General features: G+C 44.9%; 2 protein-coding genes across 5 annotated transcripts in view; one reads left to right on the top strand and one right to left on the bottom strand.

Moving 5' to 3' along the window:
- ephb4b (eph receptor B4b) overlaps positions 1-14,464 on the bottom strand; it is a 230,111-nt gene that overhangs the window by 69,788 nt on the left and 145,859 nt on the right. The window lies entirely within an intron of this gene.
- Positions 6,783-14,464, top strand: part of LOC309703515 (butyrophilin-like protein 2) — a 227,160-nt gene continuing 219,478 nt past the window's right edge. For all 4 annotated transcript variants that reach the window (XR_014275914.1, XR_014275915.1, XM_082528406.1 and 1 more), the window contains exon 1: positions 6,783-6,992. Coding sequence is in view for 2 of the 4 variants with exons in the window: in XM_082528406.1 (XP_082384532.1) it covers positions 6,956-6,992 (37 nt within the window). In the remaining 2 variants the exon portion in view is untranslated. The remainder of the gene's footprint in view (positions 6,993-14,464) is intronic.

Genomic DNA, 14,464 nt, shown 5'->3' with positions numbered 1-14,464 from the left:
ACTTTCAGCTTTGATTCAAAGTGTTTCATTAACAGCATCACATTCGACCCACAACAACACTCTCATCATCAAGTTTGCTGATGACACCACGGTAATCGGACTCATCTCGAAGGGAGACGAGGCAGAGAACAGAGAGGAAGTCCTGAAGCTGGCAGCATGGTGTTCAGAAAACAACCTGGCACTGAACACTAAGAAAACCAAAGAGCTCATTGTTGACTTCAGGAGACACAGCCACAGCACTGACTTGGCCCCCTTCACATCAACGGGGAGTGTGTGGAGAAGGTCCACAGCTTCCGGTTCCTTGGTGTCCTCATTACTGCTGACATCTCCTGGACAGACAACATCCTGAGAGTCCTCAGGAAGTACAAGCTGAACTCCAACCTGCTCCTGACCTTCTACTGCTCGTCCATTGAGAGCCTGCTAACCTACTGCATCACAGTATGGTACGGCAGCTGCACCAAGGCAGATAGAGTGAGGCTTTAGAGTGTGGTCAAGACAGCACAAAAGATCATCGGCTGTCCTCTCCCCTCCCTGATGGACATTTTTTCGATACAAAAAAAAAATGTTCATGCCTTTTTAATTTGTCATTTATTAAATTTTCACGGCACATTCCGCACCACATCTCTGTGCGTTCATCATTTGTTTGAAGGCAGCTCACCTCCTGCAACTACTTTTCCGAGAATACGCGCTTCTTTTGTGGTTCGGACTCCTTCTGACATTTCTTTGGAGATGGAGGAACATCACAGTAATTGCTTAAAGGAGCTTGCTTCTTCGACATCTTTAAGAGTTCTAAACAAATGTCTGTCCTCCTGAAAATCTTATGTATGCAAACATGCATTGCAACTTCTTATCTTGTGCCCGTTTTTTATTTTGACAGCGAATGCACACCTGCGGACCACTTATGTGCAGCCCTGGTTATTTAGCTCGTCATATTGCAGCCACAGAAATTCTTTTGTCCATGAAACCATAAAGCTGCACTTTCTTTTTGCCTTATAGTCTGATTTGTCATAACTTCTCCGTTTTGTGGTAAGCTTTTCTTTGGCTGTCACTTCTTCACCCTGACCTGTCTTATTTGGCTCAGCAGAACTAAAATATTGTGGCGAGCTCAGACAAGGAGGAGACGGAGGTATCGTTTGGTCTTGCTTCCCGTGAGCTAGCCAGGGAGCACAGCCGTTTATTGACATCTGCAGAAGAACACTGCCGCTAGCTAACTGCTCAGCGCGGCAACAGCACAGCAACAACAACAACAACAACACACAGGGCGCCCTCTGACCCCGGAAGGACACACCGTCGCAGCGAGAGGGCGTCACCCGTCACTATGGCAACATAAACAAAACATAACTGTACAAACAGAACCCCGAACAGCCCTTACCCGCTACAATATATATCCTGCTGCTTTTACACACGCACTCACATAAGCTCAGCGATTCTCTGCGCGATCAACCTCTCACATGTTTAAGCTTGCTGCGGGAGATTTCACTTGTCATGTTTGCATAGTAAGCTAACGATTAATAAGACGATGTCAGAGGAATTGGTGCACAAATTATCATCACTCACCAATCAGTGCTGTCGCTCTCTATACACAGTTCGCACGATTGCAAAGTGAAACAAGTGAAAGCAAAAAACAAGCGCAAATTCAAACGCGATTTCAATATGTCACATATTGACAGTGGCTCACCGATGCCAATGACATAATTACCCAGCTACATTTCCGAAAGAATGCAAAAGCATTGACATATATTTTTCCTTCCTGCGATAGGCTGACGGGCAGGGCAGAGATAGATTTTGGTAGCCCGACTGGAAAAATCGCTAGCCCCAGGAGGTCAGGCTAGCGATTTTGCGAGCCCTGTATCTGATTGAGGAATCACTCATCTTTGGAAAAGAGAGTTCATTACAGAGAAATGTCTCTTTCCAAAATAAAAGCTATACTATACGCTTCTTCTGGGCTATATTCTCAGCAGCATATTAAACATATCAGGTCCCCATAAGGTGCCCACTTCGGGTCGGCGATGAGTTCCTGCCCCAAGTGGAGGAGTTCAAGTATCTCGGGGTCTTGTTCGCGAGTGATGGGAGAAGGGAGCCGGAGATCGACAGACGGATTGGGGCTGCAGCTGCAGTGATGTGGACGCTGCACCGGTCCGTCGTGGTGAAGAGGGAGCTGAGTGTAAAAGCGAAGCTCTCAATTTACCGGTCGATCTACGTCCCTACCCTCACCTATGGCCACGAGCTGTGGGTAGTGACCAAAAGAAGGAGCTCGCGGATACAAGCGGCAGAAATGAGCTTCCTCCGAAGGGTGGCTGGCCTCTCCCTTAGAGATAGGGTGAGAAGTTCGGCCATCCGGGAGGGGCTCAGAGTAGAGCAGCTGCTGCTCCACATCGAGAGGAGCCAGCTGAGGTGGTTCGGGCATCTGACAAGGATGCCTCCTGGGCGCCTCCTGGGTGAGGTGTTCCAGGCATGTCCCACCGGGAGGAGGCCCCGGGGCAGACCCAGGACACGCTGGAGAGATTATATCTCTCGGCTGGCCTGGGAACGCCTTGGTATTCCCCCGGATAGGCTGGGGGAGGTGGCTGGGGAGAGGGAGGTCTGGGCCTCTTTGCTTAGGCTGCTGCCCCCGCGACCCGGCCTCGGATAAAGCGGATGATGATGGACAGTGTTGGGAAGGTTACTTTTAAAACGTATTCCATTACAGAATACAGAATACATGCCCCAAAATGTATTCTGTAACGTATTCCGTTACATTACTCAATGACAGTAACGTATTCTGAATACTTTGGATTACTTAATATATTATCATGCTTTTTACAACAACGTGAATGTACTATTGCTGTGTGATTTATTACTATTACTGAAGGTCCGCGACTCCGAACTGTAGTAAAGGGACCTCTGACTAATACGGCGGGGTCCCTGTCGGCTCGTAGCCGAAAAATAGCTTTACTTTGTTGTGTGGGTCAACTTTTCTTGCGAGAGACAGAGAGAGGTGTTGAAAGGCTGCTCCAACGGAACTTATTGTTTCAGAGGAAAACACGAACACGGTGTACAGTCGAGTCTTAATAGCTTACTTACAACTGGGCTCGTCAGGCTCTCTTCTTGGCTGCAGTGGTTATTATTATATTTACATGCTTCCAGCTCCCGTTTTTCCTCGATAACAACTCGTACCTTTCCACTCGCCTTTTTCTCCCTCCTCGCGCTCACAGACCCATAACGTGTATGGCAGTACATTCTCCCTGCAACACGGACTACACTGCCCATGATGCTACATTCTTTAGAGCTATGCTTGTAGCATTCTGCCTGTTAGCTTAGCACAACAACAACAACAACGAAAAGGCGCTCTCTCACCCAGGAAACACACAGTCGCAGAGAGAGAGAGAGAGCGTCGCCCTGTAACCATGGCAACCGTAACGCTGCCGCCTGGAACAACAGAACGTAGCTGTCAAACAAACCCAAACAGTCCTGACCCGCGACAATATGAAACAGGAAAGTACCGCAGTGTAATCCATTTATTTCAACAAAGTAACTGTATTCTGAATACCACCTTTTTAAACGGTAACTGTAACGGAATACAGTTACTCATATTTTGTATTTTAAATGCGTAACGGCGGTACATGTATTCCGTTACTCCCCAACACTGACGATGGATGGATGGTCCCCATAAGGAGAATCATGTGCTAACGGCTGTCTAAATGACTCGGGTAAAGTTTGTAGCATGCGTGCTTGTTGTTTTTGTCTGCTTCCACTTGTCTTTGCACTAGGATGATGTCGGAGTAAATGTGCAGTCATATTCGTTGTGTTCCCACTAGTGCTGTCAGCGTAAATCTCGTTGAAATGACGTTAACGCCACAACACGGCAAATCTCCGTTAACGAGCTACCGCGGATCGCTCCGTGCATGGGGCTGGACGGCCAACACGTTAACGAGCTAACTGCGCTAACACACTAGTTCCCACCCATGTAATTGAGCATTGCATGGCACATCCAACATACTGTTTTACTTTAGTCCATGACGCGCTTACCTTCAGGGTCATACGTCACATGAAAACCAAAATAGTTCCAAACGCCAGATCTGAATGAGGGTGGGGGAGGTTCAATTTGCCATGTTGCAAGGAGAGCTTAACTTCTGTCTCGCTAGCTTGCCCTGCGCTCAGTGAATCTGCGTTCGACTACTCCGCCTAGGCTGCACTGTCCAGCGCAGATCCACTGAGCGCTCAACACTGTGCAGTGGAACTCACTGATGTCTTCACAGACATCTTCAACATATCACTCATCCAGGCTGTCGTCCCCACATGTTTTAAAGCCACCACAATCATTCCGGTTCCAAAAAAGTCATCTCCCTCCTGCTTTAATGACTACCGTCCTGTTGCACTTACTCCCATCCTGATGAAGTGCTTCGAACGACTAGTCATGCAGCACATCAAGACTGTCCTGCCCCCCTCCCTGGACCCCTTCCAGTTTGCGTATCGGCCCAATCGCTCAACCGATGATGCCATCTCCACTGCACTCCACTCAGCACTCACACACCTGGACAAAAAAGATTCATATGTTCGAATGCTGTTCATAGACTTCAGTTCAGCATTCAACACTATAATCCCCCAACAGCTCACTCAAAAACTGGTCCAGCTGGGGCTCAACACCTCACTGTGCAACTGGCTGTTGGATTTCCTCACCGGAAGACCTCAAGCAGTACGGGTCGGCAGTAATACATCCAGCACCATCATTTTAAACACGGGGGCCCCGCAGGGATGTGTGCTGAGCCCCCTCCTCTTCACTCTGCTGACCCATGACTGCACTCCATCATACAGCTCCAACCTCTTCATCAAGTTTGCGGACGACACAACGGTGGTGGGTCTCATTAGCAACAGGGATGAGACCGACTACAGAAGTGAGGTGAGACGCCTGGCCACGTGGTGTGCTGACAACAATCTCTCTCTGAATGTGGAGAAGACGAAGGAGATTGTTGTGGACTTCAGGAGAATGCACACCCAACATGCTCCTCTGACCATTGACGGAGCGTCTGTGGAGAGAGTGAGCAGCACCAAGTTCTTGGGTGTGCACATCACAGAGGATCTCTCCTGGACGTACAACACCACAGCACTGGCCAAGAAATCACAGCAGCGTCTCTTCTTTCTCCGCAAACTAAGAAGAGCAGGAGCTCCAGCCCCCATCATGTACACTTTCTACAGAGGCACCATCGAGAGCATCCTGTCGAGCTGCATCACTGTGTGGTTTGGAGCCTGCAATGCGTCCTGCCATAGAACCCTCCAACGCATAGTGAGAGCTGCAGAGAGGATCATTGGTGTCTCTCTCCCCTCCCTCCAGGACATTTACAGCACCCGTCTCACTAAAAAAGCCCTTTGCATAGCGGCTGATCCCACGCACCCAATGCAAAGCTTCTTCAAGCTGCTGCCGTCAGGGAGGAGACTGCGGAGTCTCCAGGCCAGGACCAGCAGACTGAAGGACAGCTTCATCCATCAGGCTGTCAGGAAGCTAAACTCCCTCCCGATTCTGCCCCCCTCTCCCCTCTTCTCCTCCACGGTCTCACTGAACTCTGTCACACACACACACACACACACACACACACACACACACACTCACTCTCTGACGCACTCACTGGCCTGCTCCAGTCACTTTGTGGAGCATTGGACTGCTTAAGCATTGGACCTCATAAGACTTTGTTGTTACACTATCTCTTACCGTACACTACTAAATCCCCATTTGCACTATTTGTCTATTTTGCACCACTATGCCTTCTTACTTGAATATTGTATATTGTATATTGCATAGCTTTTTTTTGTTATACGTAAAATTGTATTGTATTTATTTAAATTTTTACTTTTTAATTATTTTATTGCATTTTTCTAATCACTAGGGTTTGAGAGTAACGCAATTTCTATTCTGTGTATGTCCTGTACATGTGGCAGAATTGACAAATAAAGTTGACTTGACTTGACTTGAAAAAAAAAAACACAGACAGCATCGTCAGAAGGAAAGTTGATAAAATAAATTAAAAATTTATTTTGTATTGTTCGATACATATGCGTACCGAACCGAAAGCACTGTATCGAACGGTTCAATATTGATACCAGTATCATTGGTGGAGTGCAGTATATATATATATATATATATATATATATATATATATATATATATATATATATATATATATATCTTTTTCCCTATGTTAATACTGTCCATATGTATATAGCACTGCAGAGCTGTAACCCCCCCCCCCCCCCCCCACCACAGCATGTTTACACTGAATAGGAGATGCTCTGTATCTCATTGTACAACTGTACAGTGACAACAAAGGCATTCTATTCTATTCTATTATCTGGAATTAAGGACATGTTTACACAGGGTGAGGCTGTTCACTTATTTAATTACACTAAATGAATGAAAAACATAAAACCTGGAGCTGGTTTAAAGTTTTTTATTGGCTTTGACTGTAATTTTAAATAAATGTGCTGAAAAGCTGAAGTTAAACCATCAGAGAGTAAAAACTAAGATCTTACAGGAAGTCCTGACCTGCTCGGCTGCAGGTTCAATTTATCAGAGTTTGAGTTTCTGTGTGAAGGTCAAAGTTATTCTCTACATACAGACTGTAACACCGACCTGAAACTGTAAACTCGTGATTCAAGAACCAAAATTAAACATTAACAAGTTTATTTTGTTTCTTAGCAAAGTTTACATTTTATTGCTGCTTTGCTGAAGTTTGGTCGAGTCAGGCTGTAAATGATCTGTGACACACCTTAATGACCCGTCTGCTCACACTTTTCCTCACAGGCTTTGATTTAACTCTGTGGATCAACAGTGACATGGTCACAGTGGGTACTGTAGCCGTCAGCCTCATGTCCCGTCTGAAGCAGTGTGAGAGTGTCAGTAGATGATCAGCAGAGGAAAGTGAAGCTGCTGTGAGCTGATGTCCTGAAGGGCTTTTAAAGAGTCTCTGAGTCTGACAGGAACATGAAGATGTTTGTGGTGTTTGTGATCCTCCTGCACGGTAAGTACACCTTCCTCTCTCTCTCTCATCATCAGCTTTTCTTTCATCTCTCTCTCTTTAATGTGTTGAAGTGCAGCAGGAGGAGATTTCCATCAAACACTGGATTCTGATTCAGATCAAACTAACAATCCAAAGCAGCAACTTTCAAATCTCTGGATTCTTCTTGGTGCCTTTCAGATGAGCTCATGTTACAATCAGCTGCTGTGTGTGTTGTTGTGTAGCTGAAGCTCGGACTCACATTTCATATGTGACCAAAGGAAACTTGGTGCTGTGTGACACACTTTAGATTCTCTGCTGCTGCTTTGAACTCTTCAAACTAAAGAGCCAAACGGATGATTGACTGTGCAACATTTCATTTCATTTCATTGTTATGCTGATTGTAGCATCCAGTCAAACTGAGAAGGCCAGAACTGATGGTTGTTGAATGATTTTTATTACTCCTTGCCATGTATCAGACAACGAACCAATGTAAGAGGTAGACACAGAAATAAAACACAAATAATTTCTAAACAGGTAACTTAACAATAATTATATCTTTGTATATGCAACAACTAATATTTCATTGCATTTTAACTTCTTAGTGTTTTTGACCCATTCCTAACCAAACAAGCAAGAAAAGAAAACAAAGGTCACGCAGGTGGAGTATGGGAATGACAAATAAGAACAGAAAGGTCAAAATAACCATTTCAGAGAAAAACCTTAGTAAAAAGGGTGAGCGTTCACATAAGATGTCTACTGTAGAACGCCCAGTTCATGTTAATTCTACTGTTAGAAAGTTGTGGAAAGCAAGATGCATTCATACAACAGTATGTGAGAGGCGGAGAGTGTTCGACTCTTTCTGTGGGGAGATCTTTCATTTTTTGTCCTTCCACAGCTCTCCTTAGTCTCAGACATAACACACACTGACGGATGTAGTCTGATACTGTTTGACTTAGCTTGGGAATCCAATAACCGCTGGACTGTATTTTGCTCATTGTGAAGCTCTTTCCTTGATGATTTATCATTTCGTGACAGTGAGCGATTATGAGTTTTGTAATATGATGCTCTCTTGGAATGACAGTTGGATGTTTGAATGTGTTTGGAAGCAATGAGTGTTGTAGCCTTCCTCCCAAGTTGAGCGCATTGTCTTTGTCCAAGAAAGGATCCAAGGTGTACATTTTGTTGCTCTCAGGTTATGGTCTTCCTTTGCTTAATGTCTTTATCTCATCTTGATGCATTCTCAATCATCCAGGAAAGTAAATCTCCAAAAGTTGATTCTGTTCATCTGGACGTAGCATTTTGTGGGAGAAACGTTTCATCACTCATCCAAGTGACTTCTTCAGTCTCATCTGACTGCAGGTTTCCCCAAATCTGCAGTCAGCTGAGACTGTGATGTTGGATGCCCCCAGCATCCAACATCAGCATGGAGGAGAGGAAGGCACTCACATCACTTAGTGATGACCAGTGTTGGTCAAGTTACTTGAAAAAAGTAATCAGTAACTAATTACTGATTACTTCCCCCAAAAAGTAATCCCGTTACTTTACTGATTACTTATTTTCAAAAGTAATTAATTACTTAGTTACTTAGTTACTTTTTAAAAACACGATTTACAACCTGAAGAGGTGATAAAGCGATAGATCTCTCAGCCCAATTCTACTTTTTCTACATAATCCATCATGCAAAATGTAATCAAATGGAAAAGTCTCTTTTTAACTTGTTTTATCAGTTTTAATCTTTTAACTTGATGCATCAAGCAAAAATTTAATTATATGCAACATTCACTGACTGGAATAAATTAGTTTAACATTTAAACCTATTTTCTGCACATTCCAGCACATAAAATAAAATATTTTTTGTGTTTACACTCACTCTTTCAAATAGATGCAAGTAAAACACAGCAGAAAATAAGTCAAAGACTAGCGGTCCTTTTGCTCTATTTTCACCTGTAAAGCAGGACTACGGTAGGCGGAGGTTTACCCTGGTGCAGGTGTGCCGCGGTCAGTTGAAGAATCCGTGAGTTTCTCTGTGAGTTTCCCATCACGTCGTAGCTACTCGGTGCTTGCTCGGAAGTTCAGGGGTTTTTTTCGCTGTAAAAAGAAGTTTTCTTCCCACGCACAATGGACACTAATGTGTTTGTCACTTTTTATGGAATCAAACTCAAAGTAAGGTCAGTACTTCCACGCTTTAAACGCTGCACGCTCATACTCTCTCCCACAATCGATATATGATCCATTGTTGATCTGTACACAGCTGTTGTCACTAACGGCGCCCTCGCTTACGTCACTGTCATGAGACATTCTCGCAAAAAAATCACGGTTTTAGTAACGCAGTAACGCAGCGTTCCTACAGGAAAGTAACGGTAATCTAATTACCGATTTTGCAATAGTAATCCCTTACTTTACTCGTTACTTGAAAAAAGTAATCTGATTACAGTAACGCGTTACGCGTTACTGCCCATCTCTGGTGATGACAACAACATTATCATCCTTCCGGCAGACAAGGGTCGGTGCACAGTATTGCTAAACCAGAAAGATTTCATGAGAAGATTTCGTCACTACTCGGTGATGAAAATACTTATGAGCTCCTGAAACGAGACCCAGGAAGTGGCTACAGGAAGAGGCTGATAGACTGTCTGAAGCAGTTAGAACAAGACAAGGCTATTGACCGGACCTCATACCACAGGCTGTACCCAGGGGAGTCTACACTGAGCCTGTATGGTTTACCAAAGATAAACAAACAAGGTGCACCTTTAAGACCGATTGTCTGCATGATCAACTCTGTCAACTATAACATCTCCAAGTTTCTGGCTTCGATCTTCAACCCACTGGTGGGCAGCTCTGAACACCACATCCAGAACACCCTGGATTTTGTTGAGAAGGAGAGAGGTGTCATTATGGAGGCAGATGAAACCATGGTCTCATACGACGTTACATCTCTCGTCACTTGCATCCCAGTCACGGAAGCGTTGGAGATAGTCCGTAAGAGATTACAGGATGACCCCAACCTCAGCAACAGGACCGCTCTCAGCATCGACCAAGTGTGTTTGAACTGTGTCTTCATTCCACCTACTTCATATACAAGGGTCAGTTCTACAGGCAGAAACATGGGTGTGCCATGGGCTCCCAGTTTCACCCATCGTGGCCAATTTGTACATGGAAGAAGTGGAAAAGAGGGCTTTGCTATCCTACCCTGGAACAGCACCAAGCCATTGGTTCAGATATGTGGATGACACCTGGGTGAAAATCAAATCTCAGGACGTACCACACTTCACGGATCACATTAACTCGGTGGACCGACACATCAAATTCACAAGGGATGATATGAAAAGTGGCAGGTTAGCCTTCTTAGACTGTGAGATTTCCATCAGTAATGGGGGACATCTAAAACTGATGTGGCCAGTAAACCTACACATACGGATCAGTATCTAAGGTTTGACTCTCATCATCCACTGGAGCACAAACTGGGTGTCATCAGGACGCTACAACACAGAGCGAACACCATCCCCACTGACACAGCGGCCAGAGAGGCAGAAGAACAGCACATCAAGAAGGCCCTGAGTAAATGTGGTTATCCCAGCTGGACTTTTGTCAAAGCTGGGAAGGCGCCTAAAGAAAGCTCCAGCCGATCCAGGAGAGAAGGACAACCGCTGCCCAAGCGAAAACCTGTAGTGATCCCGTACGTGTCAGGAGTATCGGAGCAGTTGAGATGCATTTTTTCTAAACACCGGGTGTCTGTGGCTTTTAAACCCCAAAACACGCTGCGCCAAAAATTGGTCCACTCCAAGGATCAGGTCCCCCGACACAAACAGAGTAACATAGTGTACACTGTTAAGTGCAGGAGGATTGCCAGGATTTATACATTGGGGAAACCAAACAACCTCTGGCGAAGCGGATGGCACAACACAGAAGAGCCACCTCGTCAGGCCAGGACTCTGCAGTCTATTTACACCTACAGGCCAGTGGACACTCTTTCAATGATGGGGATGTAACATCCTGGACAGGGAGGAACGCTGGTTTGAGTGCAGAGTCAAGGAGGACATTTATGTGAAAAAGGAAAGACCATCTCTGAATAGAGGAGGGGGCCTAAGGGTACATCTGTCACCATCTTACAATGCTGTGATTGTAGCCATTCCCCAACTCTCTGTGAATGGTACTCATGGCCATTGATCAGTGGTCTTTGATCAGTGGTCGTTGATCAATGGTCATGAGAATTTGCATAATTAAGATTAAGGAACTGACCTCCCAGCCCATTGTTCCTTCAGTGGGCTGGTTTCTGTCATTATGCAAATGTACTGTTTATAAGATTGAAACCTTCAGTCAGCTGAGACTGAAGAAGTCACTTGGATGAGTGACGAAACGTTTCTCCCACAAAACGCTACGTCCAGATGAACAGAATCAACTTTTGGCGGTCTTTATCTCATCTGAAAATGTTAGTCTTTGTAAGTTTTTGATAATCACCAATTGCTCTATTAGAATATTATGGCCAACAGTATCGGATGCTGCACTGTGGTCTAGCAATCTGCCCCATGGTCAAAGGTGAGGAATTACTGATTGGTATTTTTTTGATGGATCTTTGTCAGTCAAAACATGGGATCAGGGAATTGGTGCACTGCTACTAGTGATGCAGATGCTGTAGATTTACAGATTTATTGTAAATTTTAAAACCTATCCAAACATTTTGCAAATAACAAAGTTAAATGCAGCTAAGGCATTTTTAAAAAATAACCTGCAGGCCTGCCAACAGCAGGTGTATCACTCCTCCTGTTTTCCACCTGGAAAACTGGTGATTTTTTGTTTTTATGGGCCGATGGAGTTTTGTTTTTGAAAGGTGGTGGATTGGCCAGATGCTGGCCAGTGTGTAAAAATAACTCAGTTCGTTGGTGGTGGCTATGGCGGAGCTTCCACAGAGGCCAGCAGGTGGATGAGGGAAACGGGAGGCAGGAAGAGGAGGAGGGGCCTAAGGCGACAAGTCCGAGTGTCAGGTGAACTGAACTTCAGGTAAGAAGCAGTCTATCTGGGTCAGATATAAATCAAGTTTTGGTGGAGTTTATTTTCATTGTGCTGAATTTTTACGGTCAGTTACAATAACTCGTACTGCGTACTAGCTAGTATGATGGAGTTTATATACAGCTGGGTGGGTGCTATGATGTTAGTGATAGTGAACTTTATTTTATTCATAAGGTTAGTTAGTAGAGTTGCCAACCGTCCCGTAAAAAGACGGAATTGTCTCGTATTCAGAGAAAATATCACGCGTTTCGTATTGAGGTGAAAAGGAACACAGTTTGTCCCGGACTTCAGCCAGAATGAAAAAAAGACACAAAGCTGGATTTATTCTGTCGTTACGCTGCACAGCTGCCTCTTCTCTTATCCCACCCCCCCCCCTCTCCTGTTGCTACTTCAATCCTGTTGCTACTTCAATCATGAAACTGATCAATGATCAGCTGATCGGCTTTTCTCTCTTGTTTTTCCATCCATCCATCTTCATCCGCTTTATTCGAGGCCGGGTCGCGGGGGCAGCAGCCTAAGCAAAGAGGCCCAGACCTCCCTCTCCCCAGCCACCTCCTCCAGCTTATCCGGGGGGAACACCAAGGCGTTCCCAGGCCAGCCGAGAGATATAATCTCTCCAGCGTGTCCTGGGTCTGCCCCGGGGCCTCCTCCCGGTGGGACATGCCTGGAACACCTCACCCAGGAGGCGCCCAGGGGGCATCCTTGTCAGATGCCCGGACCCCAGGGCACGCTTCAGGCTGTGGCCTGAAGCGTGCCCTGGGGTCCTGCCCTCCTCCTTTTCAGTCTGTTTGTGACCATAGGGCTTTGGAGCGTGATGTCACGGGGGTGGGCGTGGAAAGGATTTTGGCCCGATCCGCCATTTTGGGGGTCTAAGTGAAAAAGGAGCGAAAGCATAGCCATGGTTCGTTCTTGCTGTGTGGTCGGCTGCAATGTTCGCTCGCACGACCGGCACGGGAATAAGCTTGAAAAGGGTTTATCTTTCAATTCTTTCCCAACCTGGAAGCAACATGAGGCAGCTCGTGTATCGATGTTACCAAACGAAGGCGTCCAGCCTTGATAGCAGCTGTGAGACGAGCTGACGTGCAGTTCTCTTCCATCTCCAGATATCTGTTGGTGCTCCAGACATTTTCATTCCGGTAAGTTCTAAATATGTTCATATCACTCTTTATAGCCTATTAGTTTTGTTTTTGATGCACTCTGAGGTCATAGCAAATTAGAACAAACATCCTACTGAGTGCAGAACTACCTTCTATTTATGGAGTTGCTAATTATTTGGCATTATTGCAGCAAACCAGCCGATGAAATGGATGAAACATCGTGACTGGTTTCCAGCGCTACACGAGGGACCTGCTTCAAACATACCACCATGCCAATCAGATTACTTCTTCCATGTGAGGGTGAAGAGGTGACCCTTCTGGATAAGATGGTGAAGTGTACCTGATGTGATGTTCTATTAAGTGGTTTTAATAAAAAAAAAGAGGCAAAAATTAGTTTGTTTCTTTATTCAACATTTGAACAGTGGGACTCAGTCAGTACATATTCAGTAAATGCAAATTATTTACACAGCAGTGCACTACAGGCATAAATCTAGACCCCTAGATAAAACATTATGGCATTATAGCAGTGACGACTCCTCCACAGTAGCAGGTGGGGTTTTTCTGTTTTGGGGACAGCTCCTTTTACCTTTCAATACAGATGGTCTGTTTATGTTTTGATCAAGAGCCTTTTTTTGGGCAGCTGAAGAGGAGAAGTCTATCTTATGGCCAACCTCTGGCTGTATCTTGGTCATATTACCAGGCAAAACCCAGTATGCAGGTTCATCTGTAACAGTCCTTGTGCCACGGATCAACACTGTTCCGTCTACTTTAGACAGAAGAGCAGCGACGTGGGTGCAGGTCTCTGCGACTCCGGCCATACAGGTGCAGCGGGCGGCTTCAACCTTCCCTGTGATGCTCACAGTGACCCATGGCTGCAATGCTGGTTCATTCAGTCTTTGACAGTGCAGGACCTGAAACACACACAAAGTTCATTTAAAGTGTCTAGAAAGTTAGCACACACATGTAATTTTTCATTTCTTTATGTGTCCATCTATAGAACGCTGCAGGTTATAGTCTAAATCTGCCTGTTCTGTCAGAAACCTGCCTGCAGAAAATGAACCTAAAGCATGTAATGCGAGGATATCATCACTTTAGCGATGGAGAAAGTATAAAGTGACAATTATGAACCACTTAATATGATAAGGAGATTCTGCAGGTCATTAATCAAAGTATAAAACTAAAATAAAATGTATTTTTAGTGACACAGGATACAAATATGGAAGCAAGATGTATAATTAGAATTATTTATAATAAACATTAATAAATCATTGCAATTTCTTTAACCATAGAGAATAACTAAATCCTTCAGGACAGTGTCTCATCAATGCACTGAACTCACTATGTTATCCACCTAACAGCCTCCACATGTTCTCACTGTAATTTCCCCTC

This window comes from Aulonocara stuartgranti (genome assembly GCF_965226115.1).
Source record: "Aulonocara stuartgranti genome assembly, chromosome: 3".
In the NCBI taxonomy this organism is placed as follows: Eukaryota; Metazoa; Chordata; class Actinopteri; order Cichliformes; family Cichlidae; genus Aulonocara; species Aulonocara stuartgranti.
This window is presented reverse-complemented; position numbering and strand designations above follow the sequence as displayed.